This window comes from Lissotriton vulgaris, chromosome 1_2 (assembly GCF_964263255.1).
Source record: "Lissotriton vulgaris chromosome 1_2, aLisVul1.2, whole genome shotgun sequence".
In the NCBI taxonomy this organism is placed as follows: domain Eukaryota; kingdom Metazoa; phylum Chordata; class Amphibia; order Caudata; family Salamandridae; genus Lissotriton; species Lissotriton vulgaris.
Genome location: NC_141686.1, coordinates 344,030,319 through 344,055,156, shown reverse-complemented (window position 1 = coordinate 344,055,156; position 24,838 = coordinate 344,030,319). Strand labels below are relative to the sequence as shown.

At 48.6% G+C, this 24,838-nt stretch overlaps 1 protein-coding gene across 1 annotated transcript in view; it reads left to right on the top strand.

Annotated features, from left to right (window-relative positions):
• Positions 1-24,838, top strand: part of LOC147736733 (uncharacterized) — a 156,126-nt gene that overhangs the window by 118,652 nt on the left and 12,636 nt on the right. Inside the window, exon 3 of the mRNA XM_086953448.1 lies at positions 209-1,884. Within this exon, the coding sequence (XP_086809574.1) occupies positions 209-1,884 (1,676 nt within the window). The remainder of the gene's footprint in view (positions 1-208; positions 1,885-24,838) is intronic.

Genomic DNA, 24,838 nt, shown 5'->3' with positions numbered 1-24,838 from the left:
GTGAATCACTTGATTTCCCAGCATGCTCCAGCTGCAGAACTAAGTCACGGCACTTTGTGTAGGAGAACTAGCCACCATATGTGTCTCTTGTTATTAGAACATACATGTTTTTCCCTGAATTGTAACTTCACTTCTCCATATTATAACAATGCAGCTTTTTCAAGAAATATTTTCTTCATGTAATTTTCAATGTTTTTCTATTTTGCAGCACAACAATCACATCTAGAAAGTATGAATGAGAAAGAAAGCCATAAAGGTTCCGGAGGCAAGATGAATTTTACTCAAAATATCTACTTAAAGAAACGGCGCAGAATGCACATGAGGGAGAGACGCTTTGCTTGTAATGTGTGTAAGAGAGGATTTATCAATGAGACACTTCTTGTGAGGCACAAAAAAGGACACACCAGCCTCAGGCCATATCCCTGCGAAAAGTGTAAAAAGTGTTTCACTCAAAAGGCAACTTTTTTACAGAATCAAAGAACACACACTGGAGAGAGGCCTTATCAAAGTGTACACACAGGAGAGAGGCCTCATCAAAGTGTACACACAGGAGAGAGACCTTATCAAAGTGTACACACAGGAGAGAGGCCTCATCAAAGTGTACACACAGGAGAGAGACCTTATCAAAGTGTACACACAGGAGAGAGGCCTCATCAAAGCGTACACACAGGAGAGAGGCCTCATCAAAGCGTACACACAGGAGAGAGGCCTCATCAAAGCGTACACACAGGAGAGAGGCCTCATCAAAGCGTACACACAGGAGAGAGGCCTCATCAAAGCGTACACACAGGAGAGTGGCCTCATCAAAGCGTGCACACAGGAGAGAGGCCTCATCAAAGCGTACACCCAGTAGCGAGGCCTCATCAAAGTGTACAAACAGGAGAGAGGCCTCATCAAAGCGTACACACAGGAGAGAGGCCTCATCACTGCTCTGTATGTGCAAAGAGCTTCACTCAAAAGAAAATTCTTCTTCAGCATCAACGCATACACACAGGAGAAAAGCCTTATCGCTGCACCTTGTGTGAGAAGAGCTTCAGTCAAAAGGCAAATCTACTAAAGCACCAACTAATACACACCGGTGAGCGACCTTATCACTGCACTGTGTGTTCAAAGCGCTTTTCTCAAAAGGGAGACCTCGTACGGCATCAAAGTGTACACACAAGAGAGAGATCTCATCGATGCACTGTGTGTTCCAAGCACTTTGCTAATAAGAGAGACCTTGTACATCATCAAAGAACACACACCGGAGATAAGCCTTTTTGCTGCACCTTGTGTGAGAAGAGCTTCAATCGAAAGGCAAATCTACGAACGCACCAACTAATACACACTGGAGAGAGACCTTATCATTGCACTGTGTGTGAGAAGAGCTTCAATCATAAGGGAAATCTACGAACGCACCAACTAATACACACCGGAGAGCGACCTTATCACTGCACTGTGTGTTCAAAGCGCTTTTCTCAAAAGGGAGACCTCGTCCAGCATCAAAGTGTACACACAGGAGAGGGATCTCATCGATGCACTATGTGTTCCAAGCACTTTGCTAATAAGAGAGACCTTGTACATCATCAAAGAACACACACAGGAGAAAAGCCTTTTCGCTGCACTGTGTGTGAGAAGAGCTTCAATCAAAAGGCAAATCTACGAACGCACCAACTAATACACACTGGAGAGAGACCTTATCATTGCACTGTGTGTGAGAAGCGCTTTTCTCGTAAGTCGACCCTTGTACTGCATCAAAGAACACACACAGGAGAGAAGCCTTTTCGCTGCACTGTGTGCGAGAAGAGCTTCAATCAAAAGGCAAATCTACGAAAGCACCAACTAATACACACCGGAGAGAGACCTTATCATTGCACTGTGTGTTCAAAGCGCTTTTCCCAGAACGTAGGGCTTGTACGGCATCAAAGCGTACACACGAGAGCTTAACTCAAAAGTCAAGTCTCGTAACAAACACACAGGAGAGAAACCTTATCACTGCAAAGTGTCTTCCAAGCGCTTTTCTCAGAAAGAAAGGCCATGATGGCATGAAAGTGCACACACAGGAAGAGGCCTTATCACTGCATAGTGTGTGAGAAGAGCTTTACGCGAAAGTCACATATGCAACGGCACCAAATAATACATACTAAACTGAACCCTAGCACTGCACAGTTTATGCCAGGAACTTCAATCAAAACAAACGTTTCTACTACACCATTTAATACAAACAAGATGGATCCATTTTCACTGTAACAATCTTATGTCCGGCTTACCCCAAAGTAAGTTTTACTGGAATGTTGTAACTTAGCGAGGGCTTATAGTCAAAAATGCCTAATGGCCAGTGTTCCCTGTAGGGAGCGTGCATTTAGTGTAATAACCACGAGTGCGCAAACTCCGTTGCGAAGCGCATACACTTCACACATCACTGAGGCACCATTTGCAGCTTTTGCTTTTCAAAAGTGAGCAGCGTGGAAAAAAGATCTCTTGCGTGAAGGAGCACAGAGAGCAGATCTTGGGCCTAGCAACATACCTCGGTGGAAGAGGGGAGAACGTTGCAGCGTGCCTCTTAAACTGCAGGTATCGGGTGCCCAGGTTCACAAGTTGTGCAGCATCTTTCTTCTTCGCATGCCGGGCGTGGTCCGTCCCTTTCAGATTAATTTATTTTAAAAGGCCATGAACTAATTAGCATTGTTCGGTACTGAAGGGCATGATGTACGGCATACTGATGTTTAAGTCCCAGCTAAAAGTGTTCAAAAAGCAAGCACTCTGTGCATGATGGTATGCCTGTGCTAAACTTATTTAGAGAAGTCATTTCTGACCCTGCCGCAAGCATGCTAAGGCATATATGCCCCTAGTGAGGCAGCATCATTCAGATGAGTCATTTTCCCGGCCTAGTCCTGGGCTCCGTAATTGCAGCTTTGGTCACCTGTGAAGCGTGATTGTGAGCAGCCATACAAGAATGTAAGGGGATATGATCGGTAACCAATCACATCCTTGTGTTATTTCTTTATAAATGTCCTCAACGTTCCCCACTGCTAGTGGATTCTATTGTACCAACCGAATATAGGATTCATTTATCACCTCGCTCACGCCGTTACATGAGGGCACAGCCTGAACGCTCTCACACCGCCTTAAAAAACACACACTAAACTACTACTTACACGTCACAACAACTTTTAGCTCACAGCTAGGGCTCTCAGCACAGCCCCCTATTCACAGATGCCAAAGTCCCTACAAACCAAAGCCCATAGCCCCTCTGCAGCGCACAGAGGTACTCGCCTCGTGGAACGGACTTGCTTCCATCTTCAGCCCAGGTGCTGCTCGCTCTTTGTGGTGCCTGATTAAAGTTGGAGCTGCAGAAAAAAACGTGGGCTCTTTTCCCTTCCCATCATACCTTTTCCCACATATGTTTAAGAGTTAATAGTTGAACTGTGTTAATTGCAGATGTATGTAGACATCTTTTCCTAAATAAATCCTGCTGTATCTTGCATTACAATGGGTTCGAGTCAGCATTCTGTGCATTTAAGATCCCCTCCTATAGGGCGCACATTTATTTTTTTGTAGCTCTGTAAGCTCTACAGCGCTCAGGCTTCGGTAGTGAAGAGTGCGGCCATAACCAAATGGAAAGCAGCGAACCCACTGAGCAGCCCTGTATATATGAGTGCCGCCAGGTATAACTTGATTTACCTCCTGTAAGGAGTAAGTACTGTGTCCAGACTGATTTTTTAATTTATTTTTTTCATCCCAGTTCTTATTTGCTTTCCTCATTCGAAGAATGCAAAATACAACAAGACTTAGGGCAGGATGTACTAGCATCAGGAATACTGATTTCCTATTTGCGGTTATCTTAGAGTCGCAATTTGGAAATCAGAATTCCTAATGTATGAAACTCTTTTGAGTTTCATTAGCGATTGCTAGCGAGTGACAAATAAACCTACTTCATGCATATTAGTGAGAGAGGTCGCAATTTGAGACCCATTAGGAATCACACCCATCACAGAGATGGCAGCCTGCTGAAGTCAGCAGACCACCATGTCTATGATTGGTTTTTAATAAAGCAGTCTGTTTTTTTTTAATGCAGTCCGTTTTCCTTTAAAGGATAATGGGATGCATTTAAAAAGAAAAAAATAAGCTTTTTTGTTTAATTTCTTTAAGAGTAGACAGTAGGGTCTGTGGGGCAGCTGCCTGCTCTTAAAAATATTTGTTATCCATTCTTCAAAGGACCCCTACCTATTTGCAAATGGGTTACCACCTCCTTCAAGGAGTCAGTAAATTTTGACCTTGATTCAGTCGCATTCAGATTCAGTAATTGGAAGAAATGCCGCAAACACGCCCCTTTGAAATCCTAAATCGCACACACTAATTGCAAGTATGTAGCGTGTTGCCAAATCGCAATTTGTATTTTGTACATTTGTTAAAGCATTTTTGCGGTTGGACGTTTCCGACTGCAAAAATGCTTCGTACAAGTGGCCCCTAATAATTTACTCCCCCAGCAGGAGAACTAGCCAATAGGGCACTAAACTAATGGTGCAGCGCCAGCTTTGCACGTGTGCAGCAAAAGCGGTGGCATGAGCACCGGCACTATAGGTTTTTTAAAAACAATTGAATCACTGCAAGCATTCATTTATTTGTGCTCCTCATGATTGAAGATATCTCTTTCAGCCTTGGGCTTGGAGATAATATTTTGTTTGAAGTCCATGTTCGTGTTTTCCCAGCGGACGGCAGAAGCTCCTTGGTCTATTCATCACACACTCCTGCTGGTGCTTGCTGACTCTTCATGCTTCTGTGCACTTTATCAATGGTGCAGCAGGTGCAGTGGCACGGGGACCAGGGCTGTGAGGGGCCCGTTGACCCTGTAAATTACTGTATATTAGCAGCCCGACAACAGTCAAATTGGTGATTATCTTTGCTTGCACCTGAGCTCATGGCATCCTGGTCTTTCCATAAATATGCATAAACCCGAGCTGGGCGTCACTGCGGGCATTGATGGAGGGCTGTACGTTTTGGAAGGAGAGTCGATATCTAAGGACCATGCACAGTTAAAATGATCATTATTACGAGTCACTGCACTGCCGACGCCTGAGCAGCAGGAACCCTTCGTCTACCTCTTCTTGGTTCATGCGGGACTTCATTCTGCCTAAAATAAGGTTACCGTATGTTTCATTTAACAACACAGTTTGCTTCCTAAATGCAACGGCAAGGTTAGATTTTAGTGGATGAACAGCACATAGGATTATACCTGCAAGCGTTTTGAAAATACAAAACAGACACACACACGCATCAACCCTTTTAGGAATATCCACACCTTATGTCCATTATACTCCACTCCACGTGTTGTATAGCATTCCCCATCATAGGGAGGGGACGCCTTCACAAAAGAAGGGTCGAGGACGTGTTGCATCTTAAAAGGCTTCAAACCTGTGCTCTGCATGCTGCAGATATCTGCAGTGGATGCCTTAACCATCTGCGCTACCTTACATGCTTTCTACGGCACAGGAACAACGGTGTATGTGTGGAAATTGTAACTGATGATCAACAAATGTTTTGGTTTAGAGGATCGCCTAAACCTTTTTGTTTAGTAGCTACGAGCACTTTCTTTCTGTGGCACTTTGCATTTCATGCTCACTGTGCTGCAGCTCACCATTACCAGTCCACCGAAAACAAAATGCAATTGAGAATTGGTTGCAGGTTGCAGGCTCCACTCATCCTCCACCGTTCCACGCGCAAGTAGTTTGGATCTTCCATTTATTTAAGGCAATTCCTGAAATATCAGAAATGGCTGTATAGTCCAGAAAAATGTTTCACACTCTCAGGGGCTTCCTTTCTTTTCTTGTCCAACTCCTCTCTGCTGTTTCTTTTTTCTTAAATTCTGTTTTTATTAACATTTTAAAGATCACACGTGCACATTCTCATATTTTTTACCAGTTCTAACGAGAGCCAGGTGCACCGCTCCAGTTTAACATGTGGGAATACAAGAGTGTGCCCCTTGTTTATCTCACAAGCTCCACCGTGCATTGGCAGCACTGTGAGAAACCTGTCGAGCCTTCAGTCTCCGTACTCTCAATCGTGCCCCTCATAAACACCCAACCACAGTCTGAGCTCACCCAGACCTGAGGGTGACGGCTTTACCATTTGTAATACATTAGAGTCATATGTTGTATGGCAATAAAGACACAGAAACACATCATCATTTGCCACAAATTTTGCGATGTTTGGCCAGGCATTCCCTGGCCTCATTTTTTTTGATTTTTGATGTGGATTCGTAAAGCGCGAATTGCTGCCCTGAGGCGTCCAAGCGCTAGCAATAACCAAAACCTACCAGAAGGCATGATGGGGAAGGGAAAGGGTCTAAAGCAGTGAGTTAAAAAGGAAGGTTTTAAGCTGTTTGCGAAACACAGTGAGATTGGAATTGGCCCTGAGGTGCAGTGGAAGGGTATTCCAAGTTCTGGAGGCGTTATGGGCAAAGGACCTGCCGCCGGATCTGGATTTTTTTATTCTGGGAGTCCCTGCTAAAAAGGTCTGGCTAGAGCGAAGACTTCTGTTGGGGATGTAATGAGTGACTAGGTCACGAGTAATAATCGGACCAGTGTCCCAGAAGGCTTGATGGGCAATACACATTGCCTTGAATAGAATTCTTTGGCGGACCGGTAGCCAATGAAGGCTAGCCAGTCCGGCCCTCACAGATTGTCTGCGAGGGATCTCCAGCAGTAGACGGGCTGCGCAGTTCTGCACTGTTTGCAGCCTGCGTAGAGTGTACTCTGGGGCGCCGAGATAGAGCACATTATTAAAATCAAGGCGAGATTGTATGAGCCCTTGTATAGCCACCTGTTTGGCTTCCATGGGAAGGAGAGGGAAGATTTTCTTTAGCATCCTCATGATGCCAAAACAGGTGGCGGACAGTTTGTGGCCTGCACGTTGAAGGAAAGGGAGCTGTCCAACCAAACTCCCAGGCTTTTGATATTATCTTTAGGAGTTGGTGGAGGGCCCAGACACGGGGGCCATAGGGCGTCGGGGAGTCGGAGATCTGGGGGACCTAGGAGCATCAGCTCCGTTTTGTCCCCGTTCAGCTTGAGGGATGAGGAGGACATCTAGGTCTTCACCTCTTCTAGGCATTCTCTGAGCCCACCTGACGCAGGTCGGTTGTCCTCCTGCGCCAGTGAGACCACCAGCTGTGTGTCATCCGCATACAAGATGATCTTAATCCCGAAAGGGCGGGCGACTTCAGCCAGTGGCCTCATGTACAGGTTGAAGAGTGCGGGGCTCAGGGAAGAGCCCTGGGGGACTCCACACTTCAGGGGTCTGCTGGAGGAGACAGACTCACCTTCAAAGACTCTGAAAGATCTGTCTTCTAAAAAGGATTTGAACCATAGCCAGGTTTTGTCCTTGATCCCGGCACAGGACATACGGTGTATCAGGGTGTCGTGGCTAACCGTATCGAACGCTGCGCTAAGGTCAAGGAGGATCACTGCCACTGACCCTCCTTGATCCAGGATTTTCCTAGCTTCCTTGGTGACCATGAGGAGGGCGGTCTCGGTCCCGTGTTTCGGTCTGAAACCCGTCTGCGTGGGATCTAGTAAGTTGAAGCTTTCCAGAAAGTTAACTAGATGATGATTTACATGTCTTTCTAGGATCTTGCTCAACCAGGGGAGCAGAGAGATGGGTCGATAATTGCCCAGGTCCGTAGGATCTAGACTGGGCTTTTTTAGGAGCGCTCTGACCATGGCCTGCTTCCAGACGACCGGAACGGTCCCGGAGGTGATTGAGGTGTTTAATACCTCCTTAATTTTAGGCAGGGTGATATGAGAGGCGGCCATTATTATGTCTGGGGGAGCGGGGTCGTCAGGGGATCCAGATTTCACTCTCCTCGCTAAGGATTCAAGGGTAGTGAGGTCCAATAGGGGAAAGTGAGCCAAGGTGGATTGGGGTAGTAGGAGGGGGTATGATGTTGGGGATTTATTCGGTTGCATAGACGAGGTGATATGTTTCGAGGGGGGGGGGAGAAAGCTGAATAGATGGTATTTACTTTTTGGAAAAAGAATTCCGCAACATTATTGCAATGGGTAGTGGTTTTTTCGACCTGCAAGGCGGGGGGAGGCCTCGTTAACTGTCTCACTATGTGGAAGATCTCCTTTGGTTTGGACTTGGCCATCACTATTCTATCAGAGAAATATGTGGCCTGAGCTGATTTAACTTGCGTTTTGTATTCGCTGATAGATTCTCGGTAGCGGATTTTAATGTCGGCCGAGTAATCTGAGCGCCAACGCCTTTCAATCCTCCTGCATAGACGTTTCTTGTCCCTGAGGGAGTCCGTGTACCAGGGGGCAGTTTTGTGGGGGCGTTTCAGCGTAGTCTTACGTGTTGGGAGAATAGTGTCTAGAGTTTGTGTGATCCAGTGAACGTAGGCCTGGTTGGCTAGGCCAGGGTCCTCGTGAACACGGTGTTGGGTGCTGGCGAGTTTGGTGGACCAATTATCCACCGCGAGACGGGACCAGGCTCGTATGAGCTTGGTAGTGGGTACTGTGGATGGGGGTTTAAACGAGGTCCAGTTGATGGGAACCAGAAAGTGGTCTGTCCACGGCAGGTGAATAGGTGGACCGACTAGGAGGTCGGGGCAATTGCTGAAGACAGGGTCCAGCAGGTGGCCCTTGACGTGAGTAGAGGTTGTGACACGTTGGGTGAGTTGAAGGGCAGCTAAGTCATCTGCTAGGGAGGCGGCTATGTGGTCTAGTGAGGAGCCAAAATGCAGGTTGAGGTCACCCAGCAAGGTAAAGTTGGCTGTGGTACTGACTCGTTCGGCCACACTTGAAGGTAGGTTTCCAGGGAACTGCTTCGGGGGGCCCGGGGGCGGTAGACAAGAGTGCCTGAGAAGCAGCTGTTGGGTGAGAGTTCGATGTTAAAGGCAAGACTCTCACAGTCCGGGATGGTGTCAGGGGCAGCTCTACAATGATACTGTTCTTTATAGACAATTGCCAGACCTCCTCCTCTCCCTTTTGGTCGGTCTAGGCGACTGATTTGGAAGCCTGGCGGACGAGCGTCTACAACCGCAGAGTCGGACTCAGGTGTCAACCATGTCTCTGTAAGAAACAATATATCTGGAGGATGTTCCTCTATTAACAGTGCCATTTCGGCGCAGTGTTTGGACAGGGAGCGACAGTTCAGTAGGAACATACGAAAGTCAAATGTGAGTTCCAGGTCTGGTTTGTTGTTAAGGGGTAGATGGCATTTGGGACAGACTTGTGGCAAGGTAACGGCATGAAAGGTGTGTCGAGTGCACATGCTACTGGAAGGCCTAAGGCTGTGGAGGGTATCAGCACTATAGTATCTGGGGCCAGAACCTTGGGATGTAAGGGGGGTGGCCCTGGGCCCGGACTCGGCGCCGACGAGCGCAGACGAGCTTGCCTTATGCGCGCCTTCGGCGCGCAATCGTCGCGCCCGCTGCGCTCGTCCGCTGCGCTTCCGGTGCATGCACATCTTTGTAGAGAGGGGATGATGAAGAGGGGCGTGGCCTCAGAGTGGGCGTGTCCTGCTGAGGGCAAGGAGAATGGCGGTTTGTAATTAGGCGATTTCGCCCTTTACAGCGCTCGTTTTGGTGAAAGGACAAGTGCCTGCACACACCAGTCGTGTGACAGGGAAGGGGTGAGTGAAATAAAAATAGACAATTTTCCGGCTTTTTTAAAAACAATGCAGAGCTTTACAGTGTACAACAACTCCCGGCTGTGCCTCAGGAGGAAAGGGCTATACCGTGGTTGTTCTTGTGTGGTGCACCAGTCTACTCCTTTGCGCCATTTGACTATGTTTGGCGGTACGGGATTCTTCCATGCCATTGCAATGTCTTGTTTGGTCACCACAAGGGCGGTGCTTATAAATAACTTGTCTGCTCAAGAGCCGTCCAGTCCATCTGTCACTCCCAGTGGTACGTTCAAAGGGTTGTGAGGGCCCTCTCATCCCAGCACCTCCGTAAGTTCCGCTACCAGTGACTCCCAATAGAAAGCTATGAGGGGGCAAGACCATACCATATGGAAAAAATCTGCGGGTTCTGCCACACAGCGTGTACAGGATGGGTGTGGCATTAGGCCTGCCCTATGTAGGCGGTCAGGGGTAAGATAGGAGGTATGAAGGTAGTATAGCTGGACCAAGTGGAGCCAGGCTGAAACAGTGGTGGTTTTGGTAGCCATCAAGGCGTCTCTCCGGTCGTCGTCCTCCAGAGCACCTAGCCAGGACTCCCAACTAGTCCTCAGCGGGTCAAGGGAGGTGGGGCCATTGTTATTTAATGAACGATAAATGCGTGATACCCCCACCCCCTCCCAAAGTCCCCCATTGTGATTTGTGCTACTAAGGGGCTGTGTTCTAGAAGCGACGTGCCTGTTACTATGTGCACGCTGAGGGTGTGGCGGAGTTGTAAGTACCTAATAAACTGTGACGGTGGAGTGAGTGTCTGACTTGAAGGTCCGAGAAGGAACGTACATGGTCACCGACCCAAACGTCGCTGAGTTGTGAAATACCAATAAGATCCCAGCCCCAGAAACCCTCTGGGTTCCCCACTTCTCAAAGCCATGTGCCTTGCCAGAGGGGTGTTTGCTGGGTCAGCCTATTCCCCTAGCTGGTATGGCGTAGGGAGTCACGCCAGGCCAGCAACCCGGCACGGGATACTGTGTGGAAGGTCTTGGGAATGGGTCCCCCGTACATCATAGTCTGGATTAGAGAGAGTCCCAGGTCTTTCAACTCTGTCCTGTAGGCAGGGTCGGGCCAGCCACCATTAAACTAGTCGTTCAATATTAGGAGGCGGTTTGCTATGTAATGTAATCTAAATGTAAATTGTTTTTATACTGCGCGACTGTCACTCCAAGGAGCATCTTGGCGCCGACACAGACCAGAGCTGATGTGGAGTCTGGTCCGGCTGCTTTCAGTAATATGACCAGGGTACTCCTATTAGGGCTCTAGAGCACGTGTCAGGGAGACTGAAAATCCAGGTCTTCAGTGCTTTCCTGAACTCAGATTCCCGTTCCATAGCACGGAGGTGTGGGGGAGTTTATTCCATGCTTTGGATCCTAGGACTGGCAGGGACTTGCCACCCCTCGAAAAGTCGGAATAGCCAACAGATTGGCATTGGAGGATCTAAGGGTGCGTGATGGATGGTATCGGGAAAACCTCTTGTGTATGTACTTTGGTCCTTGCAAGTGAAAGGCCCTGAAGGTAATTACCAGGATTTTAAACAGCACCCGTTTGACCACTGGTAGCCAGTGGAGAGTGTTCAATGCGGTAGACGCTGAGGATTTTTTTGGCCACTTTAGAACCAGCCTGGCGGGTGCATGCTGCACCATTTGCAACTTATGTGTAACAGCCTTGTTGGTTCCCAGCCTTGTTGTTCACAACCTTGTTCCCAGCCTTGTTGGTTCCCTATGTAAAATAGGTACAAGTTTGTCATGGCCATGCCTCCATAGAAGAGTTAAATTTGGAAGCGAGAGAGGGCCATGCGTGGACGAGAACCATTCTAGAGGAACCTCGCGGTCAAGCTGTCTAAACCCCTGAACCTTGCCCGGGAAATATGGAATGGGGTCTTATGAATGATGTAGAGGAATCAAGGAAATTTTAAAAAGTGCCACCCTCCCTAGTGGGTTAAGCAATAGGGCTTGCCACTTCTGGCGGTTTTTTGTGACCACTGGGGTATTTCAACAATTGCCATCTAAAGGGGATGGTAGACTGTCAATCAAAGCATTCTCTAGATAGATGTAGGGGCACCAGGGTTGCAGAGTTCAAGCATAAGCCAGAGACTCGTTCGATGATACAGAGTATCTGCAGGCATCTGGGGCCGATTCGGAAGCATGGAAAAGTAGGACGTCGTCTGCGTATAATGCGATTTTGTTCTCATAAGAGCCTCCAGCCCTGGACCCGGTCATCAGCACGAATAAGCCTGGCCAGGGGTTCCATTGGCAGGGTGAAAAGGAGGGGCGAGACAGGAAATCCCTGCCTCGTCCCCCTCCTGATTGTGAATGCGTCCGAGAGTGCTCCATTGACAAGCACTCTTGCGGTCTGTTTTGAGCACAAGACCTGAACCAAACGGTGGAAGTCCAGGCCCATGCCCATTGCAGCCAGGACATCGTCCAGATATCGCCAGTTGACTGAGTCAAAAGCTTTCTCGAAGTCGTCTAGGAGAAGAGCCAGATAAGGGGTTAGCGACTGTCGGTTGGCCGAGGCCAGATGAGGGCGCCTAAGACAGTGTCTGGTACTCTGCGCCGGCATGAAGCCGAACTGGTCGGGGTGGATGAGTTTGTTGAGGTATGGTCTGAGACGTTGAGCCAGGACGGTGGCGTACCTTTTGACCTCTGTATTAATTAGAGATATGGGGCGGTAATCGTGCGGGCTGATGAGGGTGGTTGGGTTTTGTGAATCATGATTATTGTGACCGCATTAGTCTCCAGAGGGAAGGAGTCCGTTTCTACGGCCTCTGTATATAGGGCAGTGAGCTGTGGGGCCAGTATGTCTAGGCAGAGTAATACTCCTGTGGGTAGCCGTCAGGGCCTGGTGTTTTCCCTGCTGTGACGTGTGAGAGTGCATCTTGTATTTCCTTGTGTGGGATAGGTAATCCATTCCGGCTGATCCGACTGCGCTAGGGGATGTATGATGTTACAACGCATACTTTTACAACGCATGCCTTCGCAATGCATTTTTTACAACGCAACATCCTTTACAACGCATTCCATTACAACTAATTTCCTAAAACTACCATTACAACGCATTCCATTACAACGCATACTACCTTTACAACGCATACCATTACAACGCATACCATTACATTGCATGTATGGTAAGTATTGGATAGTTTAGGTGTAAAAATTACTATTCTAACTCCAGGGGGTTGCAACAGTAGGGTAAGTGTTGGATAGTGTAGGGGTAAAAATTACTATTTTAACTCCAGGGGGTGCAACATTAGGGTAAGTGTTGGATAGTGTAGGGGTAAAAATTACTATTCTAACTCCAGGGGGTGTATGCGTTGTAATGACTGTGTTGTAATGACATGAGTTGTGATGGTATGCGTTGTAATGGTATGCGTTGTAATGACTGCGTTGTAATGACATGCGTTTTAATGGATCTTGCGTTGTAAAAGTTTTGTTGTAACGGTAGTGCGTTGTAAAAGTTGCGTTGTAAAGATTGTTTCCCGCGCTAGGCCTAGGAAGGTGGAGGTTTTCTAGGGTGATCTGCTCTGATAGAGAGAGTTCAGGCCTCTGGGCAGAGTAAAGTGCAGAGTAATAGTCAGCGAAGGTTTGGGCCATTGCTCTGGGTGAGCGGTGGGTAATCTGTTCGCCAAGAGGTATGACACTAACCACTGTAATATGCTCCCATTTTTATCACCCTATCCCTATATGCGAGCGATGGAGGACCTCCATAGGAGCTTTGCCGAGTCTAGCGAGATTTGTTTAATTTCATCTCTCACCAGGGCCAGTAGGTGCAACTGGGACTCGTTTGTTGCCCTGGATGAGCTCCCTTCGGGTCGGGTCGCTTGGGCCTCGAGGACGGCGAGCCTGTTATCTTGGGCTGCTCGTTGGGCTTTAAGGTGGCCCTTGGTGAAACCGCGTATGGTGGCCTTACCCGCCTCCCAAAGGGTACCCGGGGAGGAGACGGAATCTTCATTAGTGCGAAAGTACTGCCTAAGTTCCTGCTCCGATTGCTTCCTTGAATTTCTCGTCTTGTAGAAACCAAGCGTTCATCCTCCACATGGGGCAAGGTGTATCAGGGGGGTCACCTAAGGTTAGGAGCAAAGGTTGATTCTGTCCAGCAGGCCGTTGACATTCCAAGACATTAACAGGAGAGAGTCCTCTCTATGTACCGTCTGTGTCATGGTCAGTGTGGGGGGCCCAAGGAGTCCCGGGGTCCTGCCGTTGTGCAGGGAATGCTTGGGCGATTACTGGTGGTGGCTGGAGGCCTCGCCTGTTGGTGTGTAGTTGGAGTGTAAGGTCGTGTTGGACTAAGGCTGAAGTGCTGTGAACATTGACCTGCTTAACTAGGTGCGAACCCAAGCCAACGGTCCAAACCCTGCCACCCCCCACCCTATACTTCGAGAACAGAAGCATCTGTCGTCCTTTAACTGTAGAGGAAACGGGCTAACCTATAATGTTTAGTTTCAGGGTAGCATGGTGGACCCCCCTCATTACAGTATAAGATCGTATATCGGCAGATTTATCTGATTGGCGTGGTGTGTTGTATTGTGTTGTGTCCATGTCTAAAGAGGTCACCCTGGCCTGGAGGGCAAATGTCATGGTTCTCGCGGGGCATGTCAGACGAGAAATGCCGGGCTCCAGGAGATGTCTGGATTCGGCGCCCAAAGTCTTAGGAGAGTTGTCTCTCACGGGTGAGTGATCTCGAGAGCCAGTCTGCGGTGGAGGGCAGGCTTCGGTGGACAGCTCCCAGCGTTTGGGGTCCGGGGCCTCAGTTGCCGGCGAGCCCGATCTGGCTCTGCTTGTTCGTCGACCGTTGCAGAAATGTGTACGCCTCCCTCTTGAAGTAGGGGTGGTAGTGGAGGTGGCTCGGGCATTTGAGGGCAGGGTCAGGGCTCTGAGTCTGAGAGGGCGTTCTTCAGTCAACCAGGTCCAAGCCGAATCCAGGGTGTCAAAAAAATATGTTTTATCCTGAAAGACAATGCGTAGCTGAGCCGGGATGAGCAGTCTATATTGTAGATTAAGAGTGCACAACTTTTGCTTGACTTCCATGTACGAACATCTTTGGGTCTGGACCTCACTTGTGTAGTCTGGGAATATCATAATAGTATGGTTTTGGTAGGATAGGGTTTTTTGAATGCGGGCCTGTCATAAGATCGAGTCTCTGTCTCTGAAATTGAGGATCCTGGCAAAGATGGGCGGTGCAGGGCACCCGGGGGGGGGGGGGGGGGGGGGGGGGGGTTTGGTGTGAGGGAGCAGATGCGAAACTAAGATGATATTGCATCTTGTGCATCCATGAGGTGATTCATTGCTCAACAAAGGACTCCACCGGGCCTTGTTCTTAGCCCTCAGGAATTCCTACCAGGCGCAGATTGTTGCATCTAAATCTGTTCTCAGCCCGTTTATGTAGTTCATTGGCTTGGGTTTGTAATTGGGTCATCTGTTCTTTAAGTCTCTGGGCGTCGTCTTCAACCGAGGAGATGCTGCATTCAGTTTCAGTAATGCGGACCATCGAATTGCTGTGTTCCTTTCGGAGCAGGGCCATAACCACCCGGACCTCGCGGATCTTATTGCCAGTCGAGACCTGGAGGCGCTAATGGCGTGCGGGATCGTATTAACCCCTTCGATGCTGATGACGAGCTCAGCTCGTCATCAGCCACGGGTGATGTGTGCGGATGACGAGCTGAGCTCGTCATGTAACGCGGTTATTAGAAAACAGCCGCACAGCGCAAAAATACCCGCAGCAGCGATGCGGTTAAGGTCGCATCCTGCCGGAGCAGGCCTCTCGGCGGTCCCGGACAGGGGCCCAGCATCAATGCCAATGTATTACTCGATTTTGGTCTGCGTTGCAGGAGTTTTCGGAATGCGTTCCTTCCCCATGGTTGGCGGAAAAGAAAAGCAGGCAATCGATATTGTTGGGGCTACTTAGAGTTGGGCGTTCTTTACCGTGATTCCCGTGGTTGGTTTTGTCAAGGCGTCTTGTGGGTTCATGTGAGTGCTTGCTGGTCTTTCGGGCGGTGGGGGGGTATCCCGGTATCGCCCAGGTCGGGCCGCGTGGCGGTGCTGAGGTAGGTCCCGACGTCCGGCAGAGCGAGGCCCCACCGTCGATGCCTCAGAGCAACAATAAGGAAAGGGGGTAGGCTAGTCCTTGGGATACGGCCACTTCAGCCCGAAGTTTCACTAGATTCTACGATACGTGAAGTGCAGGGCTGATTGGTGTCAGGGAAAAGACAAGGTCCTGGAAGAGCTTGTGCCATGGGTTGCCGCCGTTGTTGTTGTGTGTGTTTCTCTTCAGGGCTGAGCCTCCAGTGGCCGGGCCTGATTGGCGGTGGGGGAGATTTTGGACCAATTCCACTCAACGTCCGGCCTTCCCCACTCGGCACCCCAGGCCGCCCCCTGCCAGCAGTCAGGGTGGTCCATATCAGTCTGGTGACAGCAGCACACCCGGCACGGGATGCAGCTGCTGCAAACCAGGTGCTCCCAGGGCCAAGTCAGGGGTTCGCCCCCCAGTCTGCTCTGCTTGGTGACTGCTGCTGTAGGATGCGGGAGTAAGGTTTAAGGTCCACAGCCTGTAGGGCGCAGAAGGGATTTACTTTGTTCCCCTCGGGCATCCAGAGTTGGGTTGGAGTTTTCCGGTTGGATAAATGGAGGGAATAGTGAGCGTTAGCCAGGTGAGGACGCCAGAATGACGAATCTCTGGGTGGTGGGGGGGCTCCGGCCCTGTTGCCGCCGTGAGCTCAATGGGGAAGGGAGGGGGACAGAGGCCCACCGCTGCGTGAGCTCACAGCTGAAGCCCTTACCTGGAGGCAGTCAGGTGTTGTCCCACGTCGCTGCACAGTAGGATAACAAAGCACTGGCTCTCCCTCCTATGGCTCACCAGCCCCTCAGGCCCAAGGCGAGCGCCACACGCCGGAGGCACCCCAGTCAAGGGAGAGGGACTCCCATCAGGATCCGAGCTCCCCGGAGCAGGAGGCGGCAGCTGCCGAGGAGTCCCAAGGAGACTCGACGGTCAGGAGAGATAGAGGAGGGGTGTCTTCACCCGAGGCCCCACTGCATGCCCATCGCAGCCGATCCTTGGCCTTCAATAGGTGCGGGTGGCAAATGACTGGGAATGGTTGGATCATCAGACTCCCGTCTCTTCTGGGTCTAACCTTATGTATCAGTCGGAGGGCGGAGACATGGCAATGTAAACCACCATAACATTGTTTTACTTGCCTTTTATCGTCTGTATTTACACTGCTGAAGGTGCTATGCTGTTTATGTTTATGTTCTTTTATGGTCTTTTTGCAAAATCAATAAAATTGATTATAAAATTTTTTACATTTTCTCTGTATAGTTAAAAGAGCCTCCATGAACGCTTCTGTGAGTTCTTTGGTCTTAGGGAGTTTCTTGAGAGGAACGAAATGGGCCATTTTGGACAACATATCTACTCCAACCAGTATAGCAGTAAACCCTCGAATAGCTGGTAGGGCTGTGATGAAATCCATGCAGATGGAGGACCAATACCTATCAGGGACGGGCAAAGGCTGTAAAAGGTCTGCTGGTGCACAGTGCATGGGTTTCTGTCGGGCACATGTAGGACAGGCTTTGACAAAATTGAAGATATCCTGAATCATGCCTTTCCCCCAGAACCATATCTGGCATGTTTGCAAGGTCATTTCTTCCCCCGGGTGTGCTGCCATGGGCAGAGTGTGGCACCACGTCATATTCAGGTTTCGTGTTTCTTCTGAGGGGAGAAATAGGCGTTTTTTGTGATAAAACAAGCCTTTCACTATTTTGTTTGCTGGATTTGCCAGCCACTCCCCACGATCCAGCTTAACAAACTCCTGCTCTAGTTGTTAAAAAAAAGAGTCAGAATCGACAACGTGACGTTCACCAAGGGCTATGATCTTGTTCTCTGGTATGATGGGTACAGGGGTCTTTGCTATATACTTATGGTCTCTTCCCAAACGTGATAGAGCATCTGCTTTCCCTTGTTTCGTTCTTGGACGAAAGGTAATAACGAAGTCATATTCACAAAAAAAGGAGACCGATCTCATCTGTCTTGGAATAAGGGCTCTAGCTGACCGAAAGAATTGGAGATTTCGATGGTCGGAATTGATAGTTATGGTATGAGGAGATCCCAATAAATAATGGCGCCATTCCTGGAATGCCATCTTTATGGCCAAGAGTTCCCGTTTGCCAATAGTGTAATTTTGTTCAGCTTGCAACAGGGTTTTAGAAAAGTAGGCTACTGGATGAAGGGTACCTGTCTTTACATCCCGTTGAGATAATACCGCCCCCCCACTGCCTACTGTGAGGCATCTGCCTCAACAAAATAAGGCTGAGTCTCATCTGCGTGTCTTATAATGGGAGCAGAGGTAAAGCTGTTCTTTAGGGCTCTGAAGGCCATCTCTGCTGCGTTGTACCATTCAAACGCTACCCCTTTTTTTAGTAACATTGTCATTGGAGCAACTATTTCAGAGAAGTGATAGATAAATCTTCTGTAGAAATTTGCGAATCCTAAAGAGGATTGCACTTCTCTCACTGTCTTAGGGCTAGCCCAGTTGGTTATAGCAGACACTTTGGCAGGGTCCATATGAATTCCATCAGGGGAGATAACAAAACCCAGGAAGTCCACTTTCTGAGAGTGAAAGAGACACTTGTCCAGTTTAGCGAACAGATGATTGTCCTGCAGTCATTGCAGTATCAGTTTTACATGCTCCACGTGTTCTTGTTCAGTCTGGGAATAGATTAGAATGTTGTCTATAAAGACGATGACAAATATGTCTAGATACTCCATAAATATTCAACTGCACATCGCTTCCAGAACACAGCCCCTTAGAAGCACAAATCACAATGGGGGCCTTAGGGGGTTATCACGCATTTATCGTTCCTTAACTAACAGCCCCCCCTCCCTCGACCCGCTGAGTACTAGTTGGCTAGAGACACCTTGATGGCTCCAAAAACCATCACCGTCTCAGCCAGGCTCCGCTTGGTACAGCTATAGTTCAAGTTCAAGTTCTGCATTTATATAGCGCACTACTCACCCAGAGGGTCTCAAGGCGCTTGGGGGAAGGAGGGTGCTCACTCATCGAATATCCAGGTTTTTAATTGTTTTCTGAATGAGAGGTGGTTATGGGTAAGGCGGAGGTAGGCAGGGAGAGAATTCCAGGTTTTGGCCGCTAAGTAGGAAAAGGATCTTCCACCTATGGTGGATCTATGGATACGTGGGATTACGACGAAGGCTTGATTGGTCGATCGAAGTTGGCGGGTGGGGGTGTAAAAGGACAGGCGCGTGTTGAGGCATTCGGGTCCAAGGTCGTAGAGTGCCTTGTGTGCGTGGGTGAGGAGACGGAACGTTATTCTCTTGTTGACAGGGAGCCAGTGGAGTTCTTTCAGGTGACCGGAAATGTGAGCTTGGCGGGGGACGTCTAGAATGAGTCTAGCTGACGCGTTTTGGATGCGTTGGAGTTTTTTCTGTAGCTTTGCTGTTGTTCCGGCATACAGGGTGTTACCATAGTCCAGACGGCAGGTGACCAGAGCGTGAGTGACCGTCTTTCTCGTTTAGGTGGGGATCCAACGGAAGATTTTTTTAAGCATACGTAGGATGTTAAAACATGATGAAGAGACGGCGTTGACTTGTCTGGTCATCAAGAGGGAGGAGTCCAGGATGAAGCCCAGGTTACGTGCGTGGTCTGTGGGGGTGGGTGCGTTTTCCAGGGCGGGTGGCCACCATGAGTCATCCCAAGCGGAGGGTGAAGATCCTAGGATGAGGACTTCAGTTTTGTCCGAGTTCAGTTTAAGGCGGCTGTTCTTCATCCATTCGGCTACTTCCTTCATTCCTTCGTGTAAGTTGGTTTTGGCAGTGTTTGGGTCTTTGGTGAGGGAGAGGATCAGTTGACTATTGTCTGCATAGGAGATGATGTTGAGGTTGTGTTGTCGTGCGATGGAAGCAAGGGGGCTCATGTAAACGTTGAAGAGGGTGGGGCTGAGTGAGGAACCTTGAGGTACGCCGCAGATGACTTCGGTGGCTTCTGATCTGAAGGGGGGTAGGCGGACTCTTTGAGTTCTTCCGGCGAGGAACGAGGTAATCCAGTCCAGTGCTTTTCCTTGAATTCCATCATTGCTGAGGCGTTGTATAAGGGTGTTGTGACAGACTGTGTCGAAGGCTGCGGAGAGGTCAAGTTATTGTTATGTTATTGACATTTTTATTGCGCACAGATGCTCCAGCTAAGGAGCGTCCTGGCGCAGAAGTAGGATGAGGGCAGCTGTTTCTCCGTTGTCCAGTAGTGTTCGAATGTCATCATTTGCTGCGATGAGTGTGGTTTCGGTGCTGTGTTTGGCTCGGAACCCGGATTGTGATGGGTCGGGGATTTGTTGGATTCGAGGAAGGCGGCAAGTTGATTGTTGACGGCTTTCTCCATGACTTTGGCGGGGAAAGGAAGGAGTGAGATGGGGCGGTAGTTCTTAAGGTCAGTGGGGTCTGCTGTGGGTTTTTTCAGGAGGGCGCTGAGTTCGGCATGTTTCCAGCTTTCCGGGAAGGTAGCGGAGTTGAGGGAGCAGTTGATGACGTCTCGGAGATGGGGTGCGATAATGGAGTCGGCTTTGTTGAAAATGTGGTGGGGACATGGGTCGGTAGGTGATCCAGAATGGATGGAGTTCATCAAGCGGATGGTGTCTTCAATGGTGACTGGGGTCCAGGCGCAAAGGATGTTGGGGGGGGGTTTATCTTCGGGTGTGAGTGTGTATGTCTGCGATTTTGTTGTGAAAGAAAGAGGCTAGGGAGTCGCAGAGGTCTTGGGAGGGAGTGATGTCGTTGGTGCCGGCGGTGGGGTTGGTGAATTCTTTGACTATGTTGAATAATTCTTTGCTGTTGTGGGAGTTGTTGTCAAGTCGGACCTTGAAAGCTGCTTTTTTGGTGGAGCGGATCAGTTGGTGGTGTTTGCGGATGGCGTTCTTGATCGTGGTTAGGTTTTCAGTGGTTGTGGTTTTTCTCCAGGATTTCTCGAGTGTGCGGCAGGACTTCTTGGATTGCTTAAGTTCATCGTTCAAAAAAGGGGCTTTCTTGCTTCCTTGTTTGATTTGGTGTTTTTTCAAGGGTGCTAGTTCGTTAGCGCTGTGAGTGATCCATTGTGTGAGGTAGGTGGCTGAGACGTTTGGGTCCGATGATTTTGAGGGGGTGTTATGGAGAAGCGATGTGAATAGCTGGTCCGTGGTAATTTTTTTCCATTTTCTGCGGGGAATTGGTTTTAGGTTGTTGCGGGTTGTGGTTTCCTTGTAGTTGAAGTGGACGCAGCTGTGGTCTGTCCAGTGTAGCGCTGAAGTGTGAGAGAAGGAGATGTATTTGCTGGAGGTGAAGATTGGGTCGAGTGTGTGTCCGGCACAATGCGTAGGGGTGTCAACAAGTTGTTTAAGTCCGAGATTGGCGAGGTTGTCCAAAAGGGTGGTGGTGTTGCTGTCGTTGGTCTTTTCCAAGTGGAAGTTAAGGTCTCCTAGTAGAATGTAGTTCTCGGAGGGGAGGGCGTGTGGGCTGAGGAAGTCAGTGATATCTTCGCAGAATTGTGTGCGGGGTCCTGGTGGCCTGTAGATGAGGGTGCCTCTGAGAGTTGTCTTGGGGTCGGTGTGGATCTGGAAGTGAAGGTGTTCGGCGTTTGCGAGGGCGTCGTCGGAGCAGGTCGTGATGCGGATGGTGTTCTTATGGACGATGGCGATGCCTCCTCTTGTTTGGTTGCTGCAGTCCTTACGTATAATCTTGTATCCGTCAGGGATGGCTGTTGCGATGTCAGGTGCTGATGAGGCGTTCATCCAGGTTTCTGTGAGAAAGGCGACGTCCGGCAATGTAGTGTTGAGTAAGTTCCAGAGAGCAATGGCGTGGCTGTGAACCGAGCGGGTGTTGAGTAGGATGCACTTTAGGTGGTTAGTGTTGGAGCTTTGTTTGGCGTTAGTGGGGTTGGTGTGGGTCTTGGTGCAGTCAAACTTGCAGGAGTCGCAGGCGAAGGGACCATGGGTGTGTCCAGGAGCGGCTTGGTAGCAGTTTTGGAGGCGGCCGGGGTTGAGTGCAGAGAGGGTGATGGCATTGTACGTAATGCGCGAGGGGTGGGTGTTACGGGGACCAGGGGGACCGGCACTGGATGCGGTCCAGGCGCGGACGGGCGTAGACGGGCTTACCTTTGGCGCACCTTCGGCGTGACCGCTCCGCGTAGGTCCATCTGTCCTAAATGGAAAGCTGGAGGGGGGCGGAGCGTGGGAGGGTCAGCTGGGAGGCGGGAGCGAGGTGGAGGGACGGTCTGGGACGGCACAACAAACAAAATGGCAGTAACAATAATAAATACTGCGAAGCAGGGTGAGATTGGGCACAAATTAAAGGAACTGTTTCAGCAATGGAGCGCTATGGGTGATTTTAATGTCAAGGCAGCAGTGGTATAGCGCTACGCACTCAGCAGCAGGCGCGCAATATTACACACAGAAAAATCGATTTACAATACAAAGTAATGCCCAGCAGTAGAGCGAGTGATTAGCAGTGGCGAGCGATTGAAAGCGCAACACAAAAGGATTGCAAAAACAATTATGAGGCACAAAGCGCTATCAGCACAATACCAGGAGGAGAGGAGGTGAGGGGAGTGACCGCTTCTGCACAGGACAGGACCTTCATACCTCCTATCTTACCCCTGACTGCCTATGTAGGGCAGGCCTAATGCCACACCCATCCTGTACACGCTGTGGGGCAGAACCCGCTGATTTTATCCATATGGTATAGTCTTGCCCCCTCATAGCTTTCTATTGGGAGCCACTGGTAGCGGAACTTACGGAGGTGATGGGAGGACCCTCACAACCCCTTGAACATACTACTGGGAGTCGCAGATGGACTGGACGGTTCTAGAGCAGACAAATTATTCTTAGGCCCGCCCTTGTGGTGGCCAAACGAGACATTGCAATGGCATGGAAGAATCCCATCCTTTCTAAACATAGCCAAATGGCGCAAAGGAGCAATCTGGTACGCCACTCAAGAACAACCACGGTATGAATCCAGGGGATGTCCGGCCTAACATCGCAACATTTTGTGCAAATGGTTGGGAATGGTTGGATAATCAGACTCCCGTCTCTTCTCGGTCTAACCTTATGTATCAGTCGGAGGGCGGAGACATGGCAATGTAAACCACCATAATATTGTTTTACTTGCCTTTTATCGTCTGTTATTGCACTGCTGAATGTGCTATGCTGTTTATGTTCTTTTATTGTCTTTTCGTAAAGTCAATAAAATTGATTATTAAAACATTTACATTTTCTCTGTGTAGTTAAAAAGAGCCTCCATATTGCGCTGCAGCCCAATTGGGGTTAAATCATATCTAACCACATCATCAGCGTACATTAAAAGATGGATTTATTGTGATTCAAATTGAGGTGGAAAATAATTTACCTCCTGGAAACAATGCGGTAAGTAGCTAAGAAATAGTGAAAAGAGGAGGGGAGTAAGTAAACATCCCTGTTTAAGGCTGTTTTGCGTGGAAATCTCTTGATTTAAACCCTTATCTCCTTCCATCTGTACCTTACACCATGTGGCTGTATGAAGCGCTACTATTATTCTAAATATGGAACACCTAACTTCAATATTTGTCTCCATATGGAAGGCCTATCCACCTTGTCAAAAGCTGTAGAGAAATCCACAAATAAACTGTAGACTACCTGAGCTTTACTGACTACATATTTATCAATAAAAGTTTTCAGGCTAGCAACATTATCGATCTCAGAGTAATTTCGATGGAAGCCTGCTTGGACTATTGGTAGCAGTACATAAATCGAGGGGCCAAGAATTGACTCCATCCTTCGATGTTTTTCTTTGGGACGATCCCCGGGATCCTGCCTGGTCCCATTGCTGCTGTATCTCTCGCTTTCCTTATATTTACGGCAATTTGGTGTTCGGTGGCAACTTTATCTGCTGATCGATCTTGCTGCAGGTTCCATCACGTAGAGATTTCCCAATGTCGATAGATTATAGGTTTTTTCCATGCAGTTTGGATAAGTTAGCAACCCATTCTTTTTGAGTGACTGGAGTTGCTGTCGGATATTTTATTTACACTGGCTTCTGCAATTATGCCCCAGAAGGCCTTGGTGTTTTTTTGTCGCACTGCTTCTGGCAGGCCTATCCAGTATCTGTCCATTCTTCTTCTATTTTCTTTCATGCAGAGCCTTTTTTGTTTTTTCTTCAGGGTGGAAATGTCGGCCTTCCTAGCGGGAGAGAAGTTTGTAAATTCAGCCTGATTAGCTTGTTTAATTTCCTAGAAAGGAGGTTTACTATTTTTAAGGGACTATTTTTAATGGGAAGAGACTTCCTCCGCATTGTACTCGACATCAAGATTTTAGTACTTTCAAACTAGGAGATTGGATTGGCTCTCTCGTTGGTGTGCTCAAGCGACAGGAACTCAATTATCCTATTAATTTTTTTGTTAATTTGCTTCTGATTATCGCTGCTCCAAAATATTCAGGCTGGCTTTTGTTTGACTAATACCTCTCCCCTACCATGTGATAGAGACCATGTAGAAACTGGCTGAAGATGGAGGTCTGTTTCTAGACCAAGTATTGCGTGGTCACTGCTTTGGACAAATTGTGTAGATAAACTGCAACACGTATTGAATAAGTCATAACTGCTGATACTATAGTCCAATCTACATAGCACTAATGGACCCTTCCGCATATATGAACCTGGCACATCTCCTCTCGTTCTTCCGTTTAAAATTATCCAGTTGATTTCAGTGATTTGTTCCAATATGATTTTCCCTCTTTTAATACTTTTGATATGGTCTGGGAAAACTGCCGCTGGGATAGAGCAGGACGGAATTCCGAAATGCATGTAGTCGAGAATTGGATAACTTTGCATTAAAATCACCCGTTAGGAGTATCTGTGCATTCTCATCTGAACCTAGGGTGATATTTATTTGGAGAATATGTTTAAGAGTATTCTATCTTGTTCAAACCCAGGAGGAACATACATGTGAAACAGAAATATTGACTTAATACAAGCATTTTTATCTAAGTGCTTTAGGTTAAGACATTGTGGGCTAGTTAGGTGAATTATTTCAAGGTCCCAGCTTAATTCTTCTGATAACAGGATAGCCCGGCCTCCCTTTGTATGCCCTTGTCTGGTCCTTGTGGCTGGAGTTTTGAAGACAAAGTGATTTTTTTGGTCAAAATTATCGACTAACCAAGTTTCCTGTAGGCATACTATTGAA